At 41.8% G+C, this 24,390-nt stretch overlaps 1 protein-coding gene across 3 annotated transcripts in view; it reads right to left on the reverse strand.

Annotated features, from left to right (window-relative positions):
- Nucleotides 1–1,932: 1,932 nt before the first annotated feature.
- Nucleotides 1,933–24,390, reverse strand: part of LOC110490490 (pleiotrophin-A) — a 66,181-nt gene continuing 43,723 nt past the window's right edge. For all 3 annotated transcript variants that reach the window (XM_090200782.1, XM_036944880.2, XM_036944879.2), the window contains exons 2-5: nt 14,260–14,354; nt 13,757–13,930; nt 10,319–10,480; nt 1,933–2,783 (exon numbers count right to left, since the gene is read on the reverse strand). In XM_090200782.1, the coding sequence (XP_090056908.1) occupies nt 2,728–2,783; nt 10,319–10,480; nt 13,757–13,930; nt 14,260–14,353 (486 nt within the window). In that variant the 5' untranslated portion in view covers nt 14,354 and the 3' untranslated portion in view covers nt 1,933–2,727. The remainder of the gene's footprint in view (nt 2,784–10,318; nt 10,481–13,756; nt 13,931–14,259; nt 14,355–24,390) is intronic.

Below are 24,390 nucleotides of genomic sequence, written 5' to 3' on the forward strand. Positions count from 1 at the left end.
GTGTGTGTGTGTGTGTGTGTGTGTGTGTGTGTGTGTGTGTGTGTGTGTGTGTGTGTGTGCGTGTGCGTGTGCGTGTGCGTGTGTGTGTGTGTGTGTGTGTGTGTGTGCTTTGCTCTATAAGAGACCCTTAGCATGTCAAAGCACCAAGTGGCATCTGTGAATAAACACAACCCCATAGAAACACAAACCACACATTGCATTCAGGGGGGTAAGAAACAATAAAGGATTCAACAAACAATGTTGCTTCTGTCCTCACCTCACATTCCCTGTTTGAAAAGTGTCTCAAAAGCAAGTGGCTTCCAAAGACACACTCTGAAAGATAAAGATTTACAAGACAAACATTTATTTTTGCCTAAACACATGTAAACACAATATGATCATCATACTGTACATTTTGTATCACGTTTTATAAAGCTATATCTATTATATTGTTGTACAAAATCTAGAATTGAACAGTGTATCAGTATGTGTTAGATGAGTACTGCATCCAGACTGAACATGTGTTTATTGGAGTGACAATATTATGGTGGGAAAGAAAGAAACATCGTTTAGTGAATGAGAAAACAAATGCAATTCTGAGAGAACGGACCACTGCCGTGTGACATTTAAAACTGAACTAAAGTACACTCAACTGTCCCACTTTTTTTTTACTCTGTTGCATGTTTGGGCTTTGTGAGACTGACGATCAGCTGAAGAGGAGAATCAAGTGGTAACCTGCTGAATCTGTAGAGAAAAAAATCCATTACTGACAAACAATGAAGTGCTGATGTGTGTTCGTCATCCATTTTGTCTCAACTTGTAAATGAGTGATGAGTGAAAAGGGACACAGACTGACCGTAGGGAGAAACTGTGAGACCAGCTGCTACAACATGCAGTGTAGTATTGGAAACATCTGGACCTCTTCCAGATATCTGGGGGAATTGTTATTGAAACATATTCAAAGTCTCGAGGGAATGAACCATTTTGAACCATTGTAGGTGTGACTTCACTGAAATATCTCTTCAAATGGACAAACAGATTACAAATGATAAAAACCTATTTTGTGGAAAATGTATATACAGCAATGTACACTCTTTCAAAAGGTTCTTCAGCTGTCCGAATAGGAGAACCTTTTTTGGTTCCACGTAGAACCCTGTGTGGAAAGGGTTCTACATGAAACCCAAAAGAGCCCTATCTGGAACCAAAGGGTTCTACCTGGAACCAGAAAGAGTTCTTTGAAAGGGTTCTCCTTTTGGGACAGCCGAAGAACCCTTTAAGGTTCTAGATAGCACCTTTTTTTTCTTACGAGTGTACAGGGTGTTAAGTTTTCAGTTGCGTCAGTACGTAAATCTAATCATTATGCTCTCATCCACTGTGCCTCATGGCTCCTAATACGGTCGATATAGTGTCTGTTAAAAACCTATTATTTGAATTGTATATATCTCTATAGTATACATTATATGTCATTTGGATGAGGTACAGTTGAAATGTACATTAGTCTACACATGTTTAATAGCTATCTGAATGTTCCCTTCCCTTCTCACCCTCCCTTGTCCTAATATGATACTCCCTTGCCCCTAATGTACAGTAACAATGTTAATGGTTTCCTTTGCGCCATTAGTTGATTGTTTAATAGTTCTGGACAATGAAGCTGAGTGTTAATATCACTGGCCACTCACTCACTTATGAAGCTGTAAAATATTAACCATATTCAGTGGATTTATGGTGCCATATTCAATTTTTAAATCAATTCAAATAAAGTGTATGAAAAATGTTTCATGGCATTTTGCGTCCAGATTATTGAAATGATAGTGGTGTGGAGAAATGTATCACTTGTTAGGCGTGAATTGGAAATTGCACACATTAGGTTTCTATTTAGCTTTCATATTAAGCCTCCATGACTTCATCTCAACATGTAATTACTTCAATCAGGGTGAGTAAACATCACACATATTTGGACATCATTTCAAACTTTATTTTATTTTTTAAATGTAATCCATAATTAGGACAGGTCAACTCAAGTTGTAAACTACAATAACAGTTTTGCTCAGAGTTCAACTGGAGAGCGGGGGAACTACAAAGTGAGTTATAATAGCAGGAAGACCAGAACTAATACTGGACACAACCTCTTACACACTAACAACTGTACAGTACAGTAGCTAATGTATACAGTCATCTGATAAAAGTTTACATCTTTCACTGTAGATAACATTAGAAAAGGAATTTCCTTTACATCAGTGAGTACTTATGTGTCTTATTAATGTATGCCCTCAAAAATTGTTAGAAAAGTTGTTAGCAATTTTGCTGTTGAGGGTACCAGCAAAATAACCTTTAAAACCCCAGTAATTGCACGAGGTTTTAACTTGACGCTGCTTTAAATCAAGACATGCAAGAAATTATTTTTTATTTGAGTGAGAATAATTTTGTCACCTCAAACAAAAAGGATGTTATGTAATATGAACAAAAATCCAATCTATTTTGTTTTTCCAACAATGACCCTGAAAAATGTTAAGCTAAGCATTTTAGTAAGAAATGCTTAATTTGTATTATTCACACAGAGTATTAAATCCCCTACAATATTTTCCTATGAGAAATTAGGAAAGAAATACATTTTATCACTACTATCCAACTCTTTGTTGTGTAGCTGCTACAGGCCCCTATAAACCTACAGGACAAACAAATAGGAACCATGCTGAGATAGGGCAGTATAAGCATCAACTTCCACTTCCTGCTTCCTATGATGCACCACTAATCCATCGGGGTGCGCTCCCTCTTCTTCCCCTCCCGCTTCGGCTTCTTGGCATCTGCAAAAACAGGTGGGCATCAGGTTAGAATCTACATGCATACTGTCACTTACCCTGCAGTCAGGTTTTTGAAGATCATAACCTGCCTTTCAGACAGTCTTCCATGAAAAGTGAATTTGCCAGTTTTCTAGATATCATGAACCATTTGGGTTTTAGTAGAACTTGTCATTGGTCATCAAACAGGGAATATCTTTTGCTATTTTTATTTGGGCCTTAACTGGCACTCCACTTCAAGATCCTGTCTCACTCATTCATTCCCTGGATGTGTTGTTAATCCTACCACAGGTTTACTGTGCATGTGGACAAACATGAAAAGTGCTTTATCATCGTCCCACAAGAGTGGCTTTAGTACCTGGCAGCCGTGACAGGAACCACAGTCCATACCCCAGTCTCTGGTCTGATGAACAGGAGCAACATAACCCCCCCCCCCCCCACACACACACACACACCCCATACATATATTTTGCTCTCTATCCATCCATCCATCTGTCTATCTGTCTGCTTGTCTGTCTGTCTGTCTGTCTGCCTGTCTGCCTATCTGCCTGCATGTCTGTCTGTCTGTCTGTCTGCCTGCCTGTTTATCTGTCTGTCTGTCTGTCTGTCTGTCTGTCTGTCTGTCTGTCTGTCTGTCTGTCTGTCTGCCTGCCTGCCTGTCTGTCTGTCTGTCTGTTTATCTGTCTGTCTGTCTGTCTGTCTGTCTGTCTGTCTGTTTATCTGTCTGTCTGTCTGTCTGTCTGTCTGTCTGTCTGTCTGTCTGTCTGCCTGCCTGTCTGTCTGTCTGTCTGTCTGTCTGTCTGTCTGTCTGTCTGTCTGTCTGTCTGTCTGTCTGTCTGTCTGTCTGCCTGCCTGCCTGCCTGCCTGCCTGCCTGCCTGCCTGCCTGCCTGCCTGCCTGTCTGTCTGTCTGTCTGTCTGTCTGTCTGTCTGTCTGTCTGTCTGTCTGTGTGTGTGTGTGTGTGTGTGTGTGTGTGTGTGTGTGTGTGTGTGTGTGTGTGTGTGTGTGTTTAGAAGAGCGTGAGGGGGAAAGTAAACAACAAGGAAAAGGCAGGACTCATCTATAGTCTGTTTCCCCCAGGAGCTCCTATCATTGTAGATTACAGGGTGGGATGTTGTTGGTGGGCGGTAACAGACGAGGATGTCAACTGGCTAATCAACACCTGTTTTTTTTGTACCTGATCTAAAGCAAGTTCCCACCTGCTACTAATTTAAGATCCTCCCACGTCAGTTTGATGATGAAAGCCTTGCCACCCTCTCCAGCTAATCTGAGAAAAACGTCCTCAACATAAACAAACACTCCATCAATAGTACTGTACGTTGCTGCTCCACTGCAACATATTAGAACGATTCAAACTGGATTTAAATGTACAGCACATGAATCGATCTATTCACCACCAATGCAGCATTAGCCAATATACTGTACCAAGCCATGTCATGTACAGTACAATAAGCCATCAGCATTAAACAGTAACAAAGTCATGAAAACATTGAGGAATCATTTGCTTATCCTTCACATGCCCTTTAATAATCTATGTGAAACATCCGATCAGCAGTGGAGCATTAATGTGAAGAATGTGATGATAATCAGCTTATAAAGTATTGTAAATCATCCCGATGCTAATCGTTCATCCCTGATAAACAAACATGCAATCCATCGGTAAATACAGAAGTAATGATTCCTTGCTTGTATAGAATTTACAAATCATTAATAAGTGGGTATAAATGAACCCGTTGTAAGGGTCGATATGCATCAGGCCAATGCACAGACCTAGAGATGACTCATGATTCACAAGTGTCTAACTGATTGATGATGGCCTACCAGATGTTGCCTGTGCTACTAACTTGCATAATGTGTGTGCAATCACTCGAATCCTCCTCAAATATAATGCTGACGTCAATGCCCCAGGGACCTGCTATCTAATCTATACATTTCTCATAAGCATACGTGTTGCGGACAAGCCTAGAGAGTTCTGTGAGTTTGGAGATTGGGACGTGGGTGTTTATACAAATCCATTGAAAATTGCTCCTCGCTCCATTTGTTTGGCCGGTTTTAATTTGTTTAACTGTGTTTTTGCCTGTGCCTTTGTAAGCACATTTGGCTCCCTAGGGAGACAGAGAGGATCACATTCCCTCTGCGAGCCCCGTCTGTGAGATTGGAGCTCTCACCATGCCGGAGTGCTTTCTGCTGCATAGGCACATTACTGTGTACTCTCTCCGCTCTCATTTCTGCCACCGCACTTTTGACACAGACTCATAATAATCAGAGCGGCTCGGAGAGAATGTGTTTTGAACCGGGATGCCATGAAACAGGCTGAGTGCAATAAAACTGAATTCTGTGTCTGAATGGGCTGTCTTGTACACAGAGAAACAACAACACAGCCCTTCTCAGGGGAATGATAAACCGTAAAACAACTCCTTGACGGCAGCCGCAGGGTTTTCATCACTATAAAGCCTTTTGTTTCCCCCTAAATCATCTCTGACATTTTCTGCTCCCCACTGTGGCTCCCCTGCTCATTCTTCTGGGTAAGGAGGGAGGAGAATCGGAGAATTCTACAGGTATTCATAATGTTTCATTTCTGCTTCATTTCTGTCACTCTCTGTTTTCCGGCCTTTCCGTTTCATTCCGTGGGGCCCGTCTCTACCTGAGGTTAGACAAGGGAGAAGCTGACATTGAATCTCAGATCACTCCCTCGCTGCCTCGCAGCATTGTCTCCTCAAGACTATGGGCCTGACAGATGTTTTCTTCATTGCTCCTGGCAGCAACAGACAAGGTGGCTTGTTTAGAATTGTAAATATGACTGGGTGGATATGGGGGCCCCAGCCGGAAGTGAGATAGTCCCTCGCTCTGTAGCCGGGGTTCATTACAAGTCCTCTGATCCCTCCTCTGTGACTCTGCCTCCCCTTCCAACACACACACAAACACACACAGAGGCAAGCGCACACACACACACACACACACACACACACACACACACACACACACACACACACACACACACACACACACACACACACACACACACACACACACACACACACACAAACATTGTCAGCCTCTGTTTCCCAGTAACCCTTTAGCTTACCAGGGCTTATCTGTCAAATGGCAGACATCGGAAATCATACTCTCAGATAGCAGGTCTTTCTTTTCAACTCTCTCCATTCTTCTTCTCCACCGTCATCCCTCCTCCTTTCACACTGTGGTTCTCACCCTCCCCAGGGCAGTAGGCCCGACTTAAAACAGGACTGGCCTCCATCACACAGGATTCATTTGGGAGTATATGATAATTCATACAGCTATGCAGTCCTGCTCATGTGCTTGCGCGCACGCGCTCACACACACACACTGTACAGAGATTACCATTAAATGTTATTCACTGCAGAAATAATGTTATTTCTGTGTGTCACCTTGCTATTTCTGTCACTGAAATACATGTGCACCGAAGAAATACACCAACACAAATATGCTTTTAATTCGGATCAGATTCCTTACACGTGACATCCTAAATAGGCTTTGCTCAGCTTATGTGAACGATATTGTAGTTTTTTCGAGAACCATTACCCAAACCAGGGGTTCCACTCCACTGTCAATCTGACATGTTTTTTCCGTCACAGTGAGAGTCTTACAGTCTTACCAGCTGTTTAGCCTTTTGATTTCCCTAACTCCCAAGTTATTAGGAGGCGAGGGAAACTTGTCTTGAACCCAAAATCACAGTCAGATTGACAGGAGTGTTTTTCTCTGTCCTCAAGAGGGAAAACTGTCTTAACTGTAAGCAGCCTGCCTGAAACACAATGAGGCTCTGGTCCAGTCGTTCCTGGAGATTCTGTTCTGTTCTGGCACACTCTATCACACAGCAGATTACTGCTGCCAAATCTCCCCTTAATCCAGGTTCACACTCTCAACATATCACCACAGTAGCCTACTTCTCAAAACGCAGTCAGATTGGACACAATGTACACACTAGCCCCATGAGTCCTTTACCGGCAACATCATGCAGCATTCATTCTATTTTTTAACAACTTCTGCTCTCACTTGATTGGTTTTAACAGTGGGAGTCATCAGCTAAATAACGGACAAGTGGGAGTCGTTAATAAAGCCTTTATGTGGGGAAAATAGATGGAAATCTGTGTGTTGGCCTCTATGTGTTGGTAATATTCTGTCACTGTATTAATGATGGAGCATTGAACTAAAGTATTCATCTGGTTTGCTTTTGGAACATTTTGTCATGTTTGGACATGAGGTCTTATAACAAACTGAATGGCAAAGAATGTCTTATGTTAAACACGGTTTGATGAATGATGAATGGCAATGTTCATCAGCACATTGAATGAAGTAGTTAGACAAACAGGGCTAACTGTGGCTGACCTAAATATTGAATATGCAATTGAATTGATATCAAAACATCATTATTCTATTAAGATACTCATCTAGTTCATTGTATCAGACAGGTGATATGAACCAAGACTAAATACATTAGGAATCTATAATGTCTGTTGGGCGAAATGCCAACTAAAACCATCATCTGCAATCCTCCATGTCATGTCCTGTGATCAGTAGTTCTGTTTGGACTAACTCACATGACCATCTCAGTCTCACTGCTTTCCATAATTGAAAGAGAAAAATCGATGTTTCCTGACGTCTTCTTTAAATGGGTGAGTCTAGATGTCTACTGGCAGTTACTGAGAGAATGCAGCATTACATTTTCATACTTGTACTGCTCAACACTTGTATTTACCTTAGTTCACCCGAGTTGAAGACTTATAGAAATCACTCCCACTGAACATTTTAGGCTCAGTGAAGAGGCTAATTCCACCATAGTGGAGCTGGATTACACATGAATCTCTGACAAGTCTAGTACTATCGCAGAATGAATCATTCAGAGGATGTGGAGTCTTCAGCAGGATGTCATCGGTGTGAGCTGTGAAAGTACTGCCAAATAGTATGCTAATAAATATACATTAACAAGGTTAAATGGTGAAAAAAGTTGACTGAAAGTGGCAACGTGCTTTAAATATGAAGCATAAAAGGAGCAGGTGAATATGGTCCTTTTCTGACGGTTTAATTACCTGAAAGTAACATCATCTTCCAACGCTTCCACACATTTATGGAGATTCACTCTCCGATGTATTGACTATTGTGTTTAAAATGGATCCTTTAACTTTGTGTTTTGTCCTCAACCAACCATGTACAGTACCAGTCAAAAGTGTGGACACACCTACTTATTCAAGGGTTTTTCTTAATTTGGACTATTTTCCACATTGTAGAATAATAGTGAAAACATTAAAACTATGAAATAACACATATGGAATCATGTAGTAACCAAAAAAAGTGTTAAACAAATCAAAATATATTTTATATTTGTGATTCTTCAAAGTAGCCACCCTTTGCCTTGTTGACAGCTTTGCATTCTCTCAACCAGCTTCATGAGGTAGTCACCTGGAATGCATTTCAATTAACAAGTGTGCCTTGTTAAAAGTTAATTTGTTGAAATTCTTTCCTTCTTAATGCATTTGAGCCAATCTGTTGTGCTGTGACAAGGTAGGGGTGGTATACAGAAGATATAACTATTTGGTAAAAGACCAAGTCCATATTATGGCAAAACAACACAAATAAGCAAAGAGAAACGAAAGTCCATCATTACTTCAAGGTCAGTCAATATGGAACATTTCAAGACTTTGAAAGTTTCTTCAAGCACATTCGCAAAAACCATCAAGCGCTATGATAAAACTGTCTCTCATGAGGACCGCCACAGGAAAGGAAGACCCAGTTACCTCTGCTGCAGTGGATAAGGGCTCCCGAGTGGCACAGAGTCTGAGGCACTGCATCTCAGTGCAAGAGGTGTCATTATATACCCTGGTTTGATCCCGGGCTGTATCACAACCGGCCGTGATCGGGAGTCCCATAGGGCGGCGCCCAGCATTATCAAGGTTAAGGGAGGGTTTGGCCAGGGTAGGCCATCATTGTAAAATAAGAATTTGTTGTTAACTGACTTGCCTAGTTAAATAAAGGTTCAATTAAAAAATACAAAAACAATAATAATACGTCAATTAGAGTTACCAGCCTCAGAAATTGCAGACCAAATAAATGCAGACACATCTCAACATCAGACACAACAGACAGACACACAAGTAACAGACACATCTCAGCATCGACTGTTCAGAGGAGACTGCTTGAATCAGGCCTTCATGGTTGATTTGCTGCAAAGATACCATTACTAAAGGACCCAAATAAAATAAGAAGAAGAGACTTGCTTGGGCCAAGAAACACGAGCAATGGACATTAGACCAGTGGAAATCTGTCCTTTGGTCTGATGCATTCTGCAGCGACACGCCATCCCATCTGGTTTGTGCTTAGTGGGACTATCATTTGTTTTCAACAGGACAATAACCTAACACACTTCCAGGCTGTGTAAGGGCTATTTGACCAAGAAGGAGAGTGATGGAGTGCTGCATCAGATGACCTGGCCTCCACAATCACCCGACCTCAACCCAATTGAGATGGTTTGGGATGAGTTGGACCGCAGAGTGAAGGAAAAAAGCAGCTCAGTATATGTGGGAACTCCATCAAGACTGTTGGAAAAGCATTCCAAGTGAAGCTGGTTGAGAGAATGCGTGTGCAAAGCTGTCATCAAGGCAAAGCGCAGCTACTTTGAAGAATCTAAAATATAACAAATATTTTGATTTGTTTAACACCTTTTAAGGTTATTACATTATTCCGTGTGTTATTTCATAGTGTTTATGTCTTCACTATTATTATTCAATGTAGAAAATAGTCAAAATAAAGAAAAACCCTTGAATGAGTAGGTGTGTCCAAACTTTTGACTGGTACTGTATATATATTTTTAGCCTAGTGATATATTGACTGGTACCTACACTATTTCCTGGTATTGTAAGTTAAAAATTCACCAAACATGTGTTCCCTTTGCAGTGGTTTATCTTACCATTCAAATCCCCCAGGATAGACACTACTGGTAAAGACATATATGTACCATATACAGTGCCTTGCGAAAGTATTCGGCCCCCTTGAACTTTGCGACCTTTTGCCACATTTCAGGCTTCAAACATAAAGATATAAAACTGTATTTTTTTGTGAAGAATCAACAACAAGTGGGACACAATCATGAAGTGGAACGACATTTATTGGATATTTCAAACTTTTTTAACAAATCAAAAACTGAAAAATTGGGCGTGCAAAATTATTCAGCCCCCTTAAGTTAATACTTTGTAGCGCCACCTTTTGCTGCGATTACAGCTGTAAGTCGCTTGGGGTATGTCTCTATCAGTTTTGCACATCGAGAGACTGACATTTTTTCCCATTCCTCCTTGCAAAACAGCTCGAGCTCAGTGAGGTTGGATGGAGAGCATTTGTGAACAGCAGTTTTCAGTTCTTTCCACAGATTCTCGATTGGATTCAGGTCTGGACTTTGACTTGGCCATTCTAACACCTGGATATGTTTATTTTTGAGTTCAAGTGGGGGGGCGTGCACTGTATGTAAATCTATGGCTTTGCTGGTATGCTCTCCCACACTCCCCCTCAGCCTACCTTGCAGCTTGGTCTTGGGGATCTTGCCGCAGGGCTTGGTGGCGCTCACTGTGTTAGGACAGGTGGCATCCATGAGAGCTCGTTTCAGCACCCCCGACCGGTTCTTCTTCCCCGTCACCATGTCACACTCTCCCCAGGCCTGGAAGTCATACTTGCATTCACCTACAGAAAGATGGTTACAACAGACATACATGTACAATGCAAAACACACATTTTACAGGATTGTTACAGACATAACGACTGTATATACACTACCGTTCAAAAGCTTAAGGTCACTTAGAAATGCCCTTGTTTTTAACGAAAAGCACATTATTTGTCCATTAAAATAACATTAATAAATCTTCTTTGGGATCGGTGTCCCTTCCACGGGACAGTTGAGCTAACGTAGTCTAATGCAATTAGCATGAGGTTGTAAGTAACAAGAACATTTCTCAGGACATAGACATATCTGATATTGTCAGAAAGCTTAAATTATTGTTAATCTAACTGCACTGTCCAATGTACAGTAGCTATTACAGTGAAATAATGCCATGCTATTGTTTGAGGAATGTGCACAATTTTGAACATGAAAAGTTATTAATAAACCAATTAGGCTCATTTAGGCAGTCTTGATACAACATTTTGAACAGAAATGCAATGTTTCATTGGATCAGTCTAAAACATTGCACATACACTGATGTCATCTAGTGGCCAAAATGTAAATTGCACCTGGGCTGGAATAATACATGATGGCCTTTCTCTTGCATTTCAAAGATGATGGTACAAAGAAAATACAAAGGAATGGTTGTTTTTTTCTTTGCATTGTCTTTTACCAGATCTATTGTGTGATATTCTACTACATTCCTTTCACATTTCCTTAAACTTCAACGTTGTTCCTTTCAAATGGTATCAAGAATATGCATATCCTTGCTTCAGGGCCTGAGCTACAGGCAGTTAGATTTGGGTATGTCATTTTAGGCGAAAATTGAAAAAAAGGGGCTAATCCTTGATCAGAAATACAGTGTAGACATTGTTAATGTGTAAATGACTATTGTAGCTGTAAATGGCAGATTATTTTTATGGAATATCTACATAGGCGTACAGAGGCCCATTATCAGCAACCATCACTCCAATGCCACGTTGTGTTAGCTATCATTTGAAATGGCTAATTGATCATTAGAAAACCCTTTTGCAATTATGTTAGCATAGCTGAAAACGGTTGTGCTGATTAAAGAAGTAATAAAAGGGGCCTTATTTAGACTAGTTGAGTATCTGTAGTATCAGCATTTGTGGGTTCGATTACAGGCTCAAAATGGCCAGAAACAAATAACTTTCTTCTGAAACTTTTCAGTCTATTCTTGTTCTGAGAAATTAAGGCTATTCCATGCAAGAAATTGCCAAGAAACTGAAAATCTCGTACAACGCTGTGTGTGACTCCCTTCACAGAACAGCTCCAACTGGCTCTACCATGTAGCTAATGTTAGAGTTAGCCACTTAGCCCCCTAGCTAACATTCACAACAAATTGGAATTCGTAACATATCATCCTTATTGTAATTTGTAACATATCATACAAAATGGATGGACAGCCACAAATGTCACGCCCCGACCTTAGAGAGCCTGTTAATTTCTCTATTTGGTTAGGTCAGGGTGTGATTTGGGTGGGCATTCTAGTTTTCTATTTCTTTGTTGGCCGGGTATGGTTCCCAATCAAAGGCAGCTGTCTATCGTTGTCTCTGATAGGGAATCATACTTAGGCAGCCTGTTTTCCACCTGAATTTGTGGGATCTTGTTTTTGCATAGCTGCTGTGGAGCCTTCAGAACTTGATGTTCGGTTGTATTTTGTTGTTTTTTTGTGTCATTTGAAAATAAAGTGAAATGTACGCCTACCACGCTGCACCTTGGTCTCCTTCTAACGACGAACGTAACAACAAATGAATACATACCATATCATACTCATTTGAGTGTCCCAGATTTGTAATTACTATGTTACGTTTACCCCTAAGTCCAGGTTGCTTGTATTATGGTGATTGTAGCACCCAGAAGACATCCCATAGATTTAATACAGCTGATCAAGCAGAAAATTACATGTAATAACATTTTTCGGCCTAGAATCAGCAATTAAGACCTGGACCCTCAAGCTCAGAGAGCTGCTGTTCAGGAACATGCTTTCTTTTACTGGAATTTTTTTTTAAATTTGTTGTAATCCATTAAATAATCTGATCTTCTACTCAAAAACACCAGAACTGGTAATATTGGCAAAAATATTTACATTCCAACGATTCTCAGCCCCAGGACTTTCTTTATCAACCACCAACTGGTGCACCGTGTTATTAGCCAATGTATGGCTTTCCTGCCAAGACCGGATTGTCTCCTTTATGCTCCATTTTGCCCAGTTTCTCCACTCTGAAGATTACATCTGTCTTTCCCATACACAGACAGTCTGGCATTCTCAGCCTTTCAAAGATGGCCTCCATTCTCTCACTTTATCTTTTATTATCTTTATGGAAGGAAAACATTTAAGCAGTCTACAGGTTGGATTTCATTAAGGATCTTATTTTACATTATATTCAGTCCTCCTTAAACTCCTCCCCAAGGATGCAGGGCTGTTCCAGGAAAGGTTAGCCATGCCCCGTTCTTGTGTGTAAGAATGTGTCCGCATTCGTGTGTGTGTGTGCGTGTTTGTGTGTCTGTTTGTGTGTCTGTCATCCCTCCATCTTTCTCCATTCCTTTTGTTGGACTCTGGCGTAGCTCCCTCTTGGCTGTGACACTCGTTTCCCTACTCCTCTCAGATAACAGCTTGGGCCGCTGTAACCTGGCTCTGAAATCCCAGGGCACTCGGATGAGGGGAGTGGAGGGGGGGGGGGGGGGGGGGGGGGGGTTGACAGGACCATTGTTCTGGGAATTCTACAGGGATCTTCAAAACAGAGTGCTCTAAAAGCGTGTGCCTCTGTACCTATAATTTGGCAGTGAACACGTGTAGCATATGGGCATGTGTGAACTTTACTCCTCAGCCTGAAGTGTCCCCACTAGCGCCAGAGAATAGCTAGCTTTTCATGTGGCGCCGACTGGTAAGACGCTTCAGGTGTGCTAGCAAAGCACACGTGACCGCCTGAGTGTGAGCTGAATCAGGAGTAAGTGGTGCTCTATAAGCAAGTAGGGAAAGTAGCAGGTAGCCCATGCTCTGTTTGAAGATGACACACATCCCTGCTGTATACACCCAGGCTGTAATTTCCTGAACCAGGCATTCTCTGGGGTCCATACATGTCCATACATGAAAACTGAATTGGAAGCTAAACTGAAATCCTACTCCAATGAGTGGGAGCATGTTTTCCCCTTTAATGGACATGGATACACAACAAAAAATATGACCAAAAAAGCATGACATAAAATCCCTAGACCAGTCATGTTCGTGCTGAATTGTAAATGTGAGTCCGCTCCCCATGACCATACTCACACACCTCCAAACTGCTTCTTCCAGTTACAGGGGATCTTGCAGCGCTGGGTCTTGATGGTCTGCTTGCAGTCGGTGCCAGTGCGTGTGCCCTCCCTGGTGCCCAGGCCGCAGTCACCCTCGTTGGCCACGCACACACTCCACTGCCACTCCCCACAGTCCGACTTACGCTCCTTCTTCCCTGCAGGGTCGCACACACACACCAACCTTATACTGCAGTTATGTCTGGAACATAATTATGTGGGCTGTAATTAGGCCCGTCTAGAGCTACACTACCACCGTGAAAGGTCAAAGTATTCAAATTTATAAAGCACCGAGATGTGCATCTGTCATTGTGAGTCTGCAGTGAGCCCCCCTGCTTAAAGTGTATTTATGCACAAATCTGACCTGATTTGAGCTTTACATCAAATTACCATTCATACCTTGTAGCAGGTACTGTAATAGGAGATCCCCTTCCATCCACATATCAACTGTCTGTCTGACTGCTACCAATCTGCCGGTGTTTCTCACCTTGTTTCTCAGCTTTCCCCCCCTCGCCTGCTGTCACTGTGAGGACCAGGAGGGCCATGATGGCCAGAAGCGTCCAGTGCTGCTGTCCTGACATACTAGGAGAGAAGGAGAACAGACACAGAGGAATAACAAGTACAGCAACCTATGTAACTCTGTGGGAGACATTCCATCGAAGGCCTCCCCTTCACCAGCCTCTCATTTCTTCAGACGAAGGGGCAGACCTGACAAAGAACCACAGCATGCCCCTACTTACATGTATGGTTCACAGTTACAGGTGAAGGCAAGCTCAGGCTATTTGTGGAATAAACGGTTGTTATTTGCTCCAATAGCCTGCTGTGTGCTGCACTGTGCTCGTGTCTACAGACGTGTATGATGACATGGGGAAATTATCGGCTGTCAGACAATGATATAGACGATTTGGAAATAGAAATAAACCTTTTTTTGCATGTTCTTTATGAATAGACTAATTGTTTCCCCTCCAGGCGCTCTCTGGCCTCCGAGCGGCCAAATAAAGAGAAGCACCATTCTAATCGCGGGTGCTGCTGTGCTCAGGAACTCTGGGTGGTAGAATTAGCGCATTCATTCCCTCTTTTCACTTTCCCCCTGTTTATTTTGGAGATACCCTAAAACCCACAGAAGGGGAATCAGCGTGAGATTTAAGCAATTACAGAGCATCTTGGATGCCAAAATGCTCTACTGTGCCCAAATGACTGCAAAAGGTACAGCCTGGCGGGGAAATCATTTACATTCGTCAATTTTAATTAATCATGAGCTGACATGGCTCTTACCGCCGCCCTGACGCACTTGGCCCTGTATTTTTAGTCCTCTCCAGTTTGAGACTTTGCAGAAGTTGATGCACCCCACGTCTATTAGCCATGTAGGCAAGGTGATAATCAATTTAAAAAGATGGCATTCAAACTCTTTCTTTTCTTTTATTATTAGCCATTATTAATAGAGCGTTCACTGGTTGAATTCACTTCTGCTCTCAGTGCATCTATATTTAATGAGTCTACTCTGAGTTGAACTCATCTGAACCCTTACAATACAGGGCTTGAACCCTCAACAGTGGAAGCATACAGCATACCCACTTTAACTGAGAGGCATTTGATTTGATTTGATTTGAGAACCCCTTTAGACAGACTGTTTTCTTGCCAGAAGCAGTTTTGTGTCAGTCAAACTGTTCAGCCAATGGTCCATTCTTCTCTCTATTCCAAGAAAAATCTTGTTAGTCCAACAGCTTTGATCGTTTCTATAAATAGACAACCTGCGAAACCTAAAGTGTTTTCTGAAAAATTCCCCAATCGTACTCCAGGTTTGCAACCAAACCATTTTGGAAGCTACGACATTGTGACTTCTCAAAGGAGAAGTCTTTCCCTTTAATGATTCATGAGCAGTCTGCAGATGAGTTCCAGTCCAGGTATAGTTGAGGAGAGCTAAAGGGGGATATCAACCTCCTGCAGCGTTCAGTACATTACGTTCAGACAGCATAGTATGCTGAGGGGTAGACTACAGGGTTTCCCTCATTGCAATGGAATCAAGTGTTCCTCCTTTCACTCACTGGTGATGTGCATGAAATATTTACACCAAATCCCTTTCTGTCTCTCAGAGCATGACCACACTTTCCATAATGGATGAATGGATTGATTCAGTACACTTGACTTTTAGATAATACATATGCATCTCCATTGTAAACTTTTACAAAAAAAATAAAGATGTTTTTATTGTCACATACACCAGATAGGTGCAGTGAAATGTGTTCTTTTACAGGGTCAGCCATAGTAGTACAGTGCCCCTGGACCAAATTAGGCTTAAGTGCCTTGCTCAAGGGCACATCGATTTTCCACCTTGTTGGCTTGGATATTCAAACCATCAACCTTTTGGTTACTGGCCCAACACTCTAGCTGCTGCGCCACCTTCCACCCGGCTACTATAGAGTCCAATCAATAATACCTGAGTTCTCAGATACTGTACACACCATGCATACTGTACCATACCCAGGATATCGTATGATGTTTAACTTGTATTCGGGGATAAAGTTACGATTTTGAACCCTGTGAAAAGTAATGTGCGTTTGACTTCCTAAAGTGCTACTTCACCCGCATTGGCCCATAGTGAGATCCAAACTGGGGTAAATCATCTGACAGAGTAACAGTCAGGAAACATTGAGCCAGAAGAAAAAAAATATCAACGCACCATTGATTCTTGATTCAATCCCTGTTCTGTCCACTGCTCAGGGGAAAAAAATTATCATTATCCCTCCCAACACCCATAGATAATTTCAAATTGTGGGATTTATATCTTCTCATATCACAACCAGACACCCTATCACAGTGGGATTCAAAGTTGAGGTCGTGAACCTCAAGTTGGGTGCCAAAATGGTACATTTTTATAGATATATATATATTTTTAAATTAATTTACCAAACAACTAAGAGTACAGATTATTGTATTGGACAATATACAAACATTTTGATAAAGATTATTTGAAAAATACAATTTTATTGAGTGAATATATTTGTGACTATTGTCCAATGTCCTCTGTCACATAAGCCAAAGTCTTGCCTGATTATGTATGTCCTGATTATGTATGTCCAGACGTCGATTAACAACCGTTTATTATGAAAATCACATTTATTGACTGCTATTGATGTGGGGATATTTATCATGTGGAATGTATTACCTGAAAGTGTTTGTACCTTTTTCATACCTTTATTGAAGTTGACTGTCAATTAGGTAATTGGTAGGGTTTGTGATGCTTTCTGGGTAATAGGTATTGCTACAAGAAGCTTATAATTTCTTTGCTTTTTAGACAAGACATCCAGGTAACAGGTTGGCTTGCTGCCAGTTAGTGCTGAGCGATTAACCAACATATCTGTTATTGCCTGTTTTTTAAACAACTAATTGACAAACATCAGTTCTATTTCATTCTGTTTTTTCCTGTGAGCTCAATAGTGAAATTGCACAGAATCTCCATGGATGAATCAGATCCAGCCTGAACTGTGCAATATAGTAGGGAGTTGTAGTTTCCAGCAGGCCAATATTCTACATAATTTAGCACGTACATGGTAATTAACTACAATGACCATAATCTAATTGTCCGGTCTGTGTTTCCAAAGACAGCACAGTTTGAAATTGCATGCTTCTTTACGCCTGCTACAGAGGAGACAAGAATGCTGTATCGTGAGGGGATGTAGAGATCAGCTGTTGCTTGGCAAGGTATCTCTACCTGAAAATACATGATCAAAGGAATTGATGGTTGGTATTCAGGTGTCATAAAAGCATGCATTATTTACTTTGAAGAACTACAAAATAGTGATTTTTGTCAGACAGCATAGGCAGCAGCTCTATAGCGATTACATGATGACTTGGAATGAATTAAGTGTCACGCCCTGGCCTTAGTATTTTGTGTTTTCTTTATTCTTTTGGTCAGGCCAGGGTGTGGACATGGGTGATTTATGTGTCTTGTCTTGTTTAGGGGTTTATTCGATTTATGGGGTTGTGTTTAGTAGAGTTGTCTAGGAAAGTCTATGGTTGCCTGGAGTGGTTCTCAATCAGAGGCAGGTGTTAATCGTTGTCTCTGATTGGGAACCATATTTAGGCAGCCATATTCTTTGGGTATTTTGTGGGTGATTGTTCCTGTCTCTGTGTTTCTTGTTTTGTATATTGTTCATTTTTCGTCTTTCATTAAAGATGTATAAAGAGCCACGCTGCATTTTGGTCCTCCTCTCTTTCACCAGAAGAAAACCGTAACATTAAGAAAGTAATCAAATAAAACTAATATAATATACACAAGAATTGAATTATTTTATTAAAGTAAAATAATGTGAATAAATGATGGTTAATAAGTGATAAGCAGTAATGGGCAGTCACTACCATCATGGGACTTTTCATTGTATTCATTGTTTTATTCTGTGTTACAGCATTCAACACAAATAACCGAAATCGAAACCTTTCATTTTTAATGTAACCGAAACCGACCGCAAAATGCACTAATGGTTCAGCACTACTGCCAAGTTTACAGGAAGGATTGTGTTTTCTTTGGTTAGAGATTTATTTGATTCCCGTCTGTAGATCTGTGTTGTTGCAAAAACAAAATCCATGATCAACTTCACCGTATTTATTGGTTACTTTTCATTTCAATTAGAATTTAAGGTTATTTGTTGAAGTAAAAAATGTAAATGTACCGTTTTTAAGGTTGTCATTAGATTTGAGGTGGGGTGGGGTCGTGAGAAATTATTGTGAAAAAAAAGTAGGGTCCCCAGAAATTCTGGTGGGGAAAAAATGGGGTCCAAGCTGAAAAAGTTTGAATACCACTGGAAGCCAAATGAGAAGGCCTAATACGATGAGTCATCACTCCTATCTGTCACAATGAAGTGGGATTCTTTCCTGTGGCGCAGCGGGGAAGATCACAGTGTGGAGTGCTGGGTAGGCATGTGAGGCTCAACACCAACCACTCCGTTAGAGGAGGACGACATGGCTTAGGGACCACAGGAGAACTTGCATTCACCAGCTGCCAAGCAGGCGGGTGCACCTCAGTCCTCCTTAGCCCTCGACAGAAGCACTGTGGCAGACACAGTCCATGAGCCAGGCAGAATTAGTCCTATCAAACACTCCATTTCCCCATTGATCTGTGAACAGCGGTGGCGGCGCTCAGATAGGGAAGCAATGGAGGATAGCTAGCTAGACGCTGGGCCTGAAATCGATGGGCCCTCAATGAAGCGCTCCAGGGCTATGCACAAAAGGCTGTGCCACTCAGAGGCCAAGACGAGCCCTGGAACTCACCACAAACTCCTTCACCTCCATTCCCGCTCCACTCCCTCTCTGCTTCCATAGTTAAAGCCTCTATTCATATTATCTATTCATATTATCTGATCCTTTCAGTAGCATTTGAACCAAAGGAACGGAGGCAATAAAGTGTTTAGCCGTGGAAGAAAAGAGCTGTTCAAATGAATAAATTAAAAGACAGTAGAAAGAGAATCGACTGGAGGGTATTAGCTTTCTAAAGTTACATGCAAAATATTGGACCACAGTCATCCTCCAAAGAACGAAAATGTACACTTGATCTTTTTTTCATGTTTTAATATTTTGAACGGAATAGATGATATGGTAATCCAACCATTGCAACTCTCTACTGGTACGATCGAGGGAAATATCCTAACAAATGAGGGGGCTAAAGAAAATAAAACCTGCATTGAATTCTATCCTCCTAAAGGCTCAGAGGCAAATCCCCATTTTCTTAAACCAGCAAGAATGAAATTATACATAGAGCGTATTTAGAGATAAGTGTAGCCTTTCAAAGCAGGTTAGGTTCAAATAAACCTTCCGCTGTTCATCCAACCTCAGCCGCTCACAGATTACGAAAACAAATAGGCCTAACAGGGAGCCGTAACTCCCTCCCTTCCCTGTCCTATGCCTAGTATTGTTGTCGCAAAATGTAATGCGTACATGACAATCCTCTGTTATCTTAGTGAGAAGGTGACCGACAATAACAGTGCAACAGTGTTTATGTAGGCTAGAGAGATGTCTATCAATGCCACTAAACCAGGGTGTAAAACCTAGTTCTGGGAGTGACATTTGTCAGATAACAGCGTCCTGTGACTGGCTGGTCACCTGGCGGGTTTATATACTCCTTAAGACGTTGTTGTGATATCTTATTACTTAGCAATATAAAAGGTACAACAACCACTCATGCCTGGTACAGGGCTATGAGAGGGCCAGGAGTCTTTCCTGACTTTGTGAGAAACTCCAGGCCTTAGTAAGATCAGGTCATCACGTCACTCTCGATGAGGTGACCCCTAGTTTAAAACGTGATGCCAGACTATCTCAAAAGATCACAATTCACTTGTTGGTTTAGCTATTACTTTCTGTTGACTCTTATTGAAAGGGGAAATGAAGTTTGAGTATTTTTCTATTTGTCATTGGGGAAAGTAGCATGGATATACACCTCTGAGGTGTTTTAGGTCTATTTTAGAGAAGCAGAAAAATGCTTAATCCAGACACACAGTACATTAAAAGGATGTGTTTCTTGTTGAGTGTTTGCCTGTTTGTGTTTCATCATCACACCTTAAGATATATTTCTAAACAGATGAAAAACATCTTGACTACGGAGTGCAGTGAAATACTGGTTGCAAACACAGCCATACAGTATGACCGGAACAACAGTATGACCGGAACAACAGTATGACCGGAACAACAGTATGACCTGAACAACAGTATGACCGGAACAACAGTATGACCGGAACAACAGTATGACCTGAACAACAGTATGACCGGAACAACAGTATGACCGGAACAACAGTATGACCGGAACAACAGTATGACCTGAACAACAGTATGACCGGAACAACAGTATGACCGGAACAACAGTATGACCTGAACAACAGTATGACCTGAACAACAGTATGACCGGAACAACAGTATGACCGGAACAACATTATGACCGGAACAACAGTATGACCGGAACAACAGTATGACCGGAACAACAGTATGACCTGAACAACAGTATGACCGGAACAACAGTATGACGAGAACAACAGTATGACCGGAACAACAGTATGACCTGAACAACAGTATGACCGGAACAACAGTATGACCTGAACAACAGTATGACCGGAACAACAGTATGACTTGAACAACAGTATGACCTGAACAACAGTATGACCGGAACAACAGTATGACCTGAACAACAGTATGACCGGAACAACAGTATGACCTGAACAACAGTATGACCGGAACAACAGTATGACCTGAACAACATTATGACCGGAACAACAGTATGACCTGAACAACAGTATGACCGGAACAACATTATGACCTGAACAACAGTATGACCTGAACAACAGTATGACCGGAACAACAGTATGACCGGAACAACAGTATGACCGGAACAACAGTATGACCTGAACAACAGTATGACCGGAACAACAGTATGACCGGAACAACATTATGACCGGAACAACAGTATGACCGGAACAACAGTATGACCGGAACAACAGTATGACCTGAACAACAGTATGACCGGAACAACAGTATGACCGGAACAACAGTATGACCGGAACAACAGTATGACCGGAACAACAGTATGACCGGAACAACAGTATGACCGGAACAACAGTATGACCTGAACAACAGTATGACCGGAACAACAGTATGACCTGAACAACAGTATGACCGGAACAACAGTATGACCGGAACAACAGTATGACCGGAACAACAGTATGACCTGAACAACAGTATGACCGGAACAACAGTATGACCGGAACAACATTATGACCGGAACAACAGTATGACCGGAAACAACAGTATGACCGGAACAACAGTATGACCGGAACAACAGTATGACCGGAACAACAGTATGACCGGAACAACATTATGACCGGAACAACAGTATGACCGGAACAACAGTATGACCGGAACAACAGTATGACCTGAACAACAGTATGACCGGAACAACAGTATGACCTGAACAACAGTATGACCTGAACAACAGTATGACCGGAACAACAGTATGACCTGAACAACAGTATGACCGGAACAACAGTATGACCTGAACAACAGTATGACCGGAACAACAGTATGACCTGAACAACATTATGACCGGAACAACAGTATGACCTGGACAACAGTATGACCGGAACAACAGTATGACCGGAACAACAGTATGACCTGAACAACAGTATGACCGGAACAACAGTATGACCGGAACAACAGTATGACCGGAACAACAGTATGACCGGAACAACAGTATGACCGGAACAACAGTATGACCTGAACAACAGTATGACCGGAACACCAGTATGACCGGAACAACAGTATGACCGGAACAACAGTATGACCTGAACAACATTATGACCGGAACAACAGTATGACCTGAACAACAGTATGACCTGAACAACATTATGACCGGAACAACAGTATGACCTGAACAACAGTATTACCGGAACAACATTATGACCGGAACAACAGTATGACCTGAACAACAGTATGACCGGAACAACAGTATGACCCTAACAACAGTATGACCTGAACAACAGTATGACCGGAACAACAGTATGACCTGAACAACAGTATGACCGGAACAACAGTATGACCTGAACAACAGTATGACCGGAACAACAGTATGACCGGAACAACAGTATGACCTGAACAACATTATGACCGAAACAAGAGTATGACCGGAACAACAGTATGACCGGAACAACAGTATGACCGGAACAACAGTATGACCTGAACAACAGTATGACCGGAACAACAGTATGACCGGAACAACAGTATGACCGGAACAACAGTATGACCTGAACAACATTATGACCGGAACAACAGTATGACCTGAACAACAGTATGACCTGAACAACATTATGACCGGAACAACAGTATGACCTGAACAACAGTATGACCGGAACAACATTATGACCGGAACAACAGTATGACCTGAACAACAGTATGACCGGAACAACAGTATGACCGGAACAACAGTATGACCTGAACAACAGTATGACCGGAACAACAGTATGACCTGAACAACAGTATGACCGGAACAACAGTATGACCTGAACAACAGTATGACCGGAACAACAGTATGACCGGAACAACAGTATGACCTGAACAACATTATGACCGGAACAACAGTATGACCGGAACAACAGTATGACCGGAACAACAGTATGACCTGAACAACAGTATGACCGGAACAACAGTATGACCTGAACAACAGTATGACCTGAACAACAGTATGACCTGAACAACAGTATGACCGGAACATCAATATGACCGGAACAACAGTATGACTGAACAACATAAAAGTTCACAAAACCCCAGGAAAACAGATATTACTGTATTGCTAGATATTGCTGCACTGTTGGAGCTAGAAACACAAGCCTTTCGCTGCATCCGCGATAACATCTGCAAAACTGTGTACGTGACCAATAAACTTTGATTTGATAGAAAAAACCTCTACCCCAAACCTCCACCAGCCAGAGGAAGAGAGTCAAAGTCATGGTTAACAAACCTCCACCAGCCAGAGGAAGAGAGTCAAAGTCATGGTTAACAAACCTCCACCAGCCAGAGGAAGAGAGTCAAAGTCATGGTAAACAAACCTCCACCAGCCAGAGGAAGAGAGTCAAAGTCATGGTAAACAAACCTCCACCAGCCAGAGGAAGAGAGTCAAAGTCATGGTAAACAAACCTCCACCAGCCAGAGGAAGAGAGTCAAAGTCATGGTTAACAAACCTCCACCAGCCAGAGGAAGAGAGTCAAAGTCATGGTAAACAAACCTCCACCAGCCAGAGGAAGAGAGTCAAAGTCATGGTAAACAAACCTCCACCAGCCAGAGGAAGAGAGTCAAAGTCATGGTTAACAAACCTCCACCAGCCAGAGGAAGAGAGTCAAAGTCATGGTAAACAAACCTCCACCAGCCAGAGGAAGAGAGTCAAAGTCATGGTAAACAAACCTCCACCAGCCAGAGGAAGAGAGTCAAAGTCATGGTTAACATGTGTGTGTGTGTGTGTGTGTGTGTGTGTGTGTGTGTGTGTGTGTGTGTGTGTGTGTGCTCGCGTTGCAAGGTGCCGAATAGAGCAGGAATCTACATAGCCGAGGCAACAGGCTTGTTTAATGATAAAACACATTAACAATGATGACAAGCAGTGGCTCAGTGAGTGCATCAGAGCTGAAAAGACTAAAATGGAAGACATCAAATTATGCGTGAATGCCTCCATTACATTCAACAAATTACATTTAGCATCTAGACACCCACTCTCTGTATCCCACACCCTAAACCCTCTCCATTTTCTCTTCATCAATCGCTCTCTCTTACACTTTCAAACACACACACACACACTATCCAAAGATCCTAGGATCTCTCCCTTGCAAAAAGCATACAGTCCATTAACCACCACTAGAGTATAAACTCTCCAAACAAACAGCCCCTCTTCATGATAAACAGTCTCAATGCAAACATCTCTTGTTTAGATCTTTTTCCACTTGACTGCCAGTATATCTGTTGAGCTGTGAGCTGTTTGAAGTAAGACAGATGGGAATCCCATGTCTGTTTTAGAAAAGTTTGCTCTACCTAAATGTCTCTCAAAAAATGAGCAGTTTTGTGCTCATGGAGATCGTCACAACTCTCCAGATAAAAT

Source organism: Oncorhynchus mykiss, chromosome 15, assembly GCF_057628025.1.
Source record: "Oncorhynchus mykiss isolate SJ-2025 chromosome 15, ASM5762802v1, whole genome shotgun sequence".
Taxonomy (NCBI): domain Eukaryota; kingdom Metazoa; phylum Chordata; class Actinopteri; order Salmoniformes; family Salmonidae; genus Oncorhynchus; species Oncorhynchus mykiss.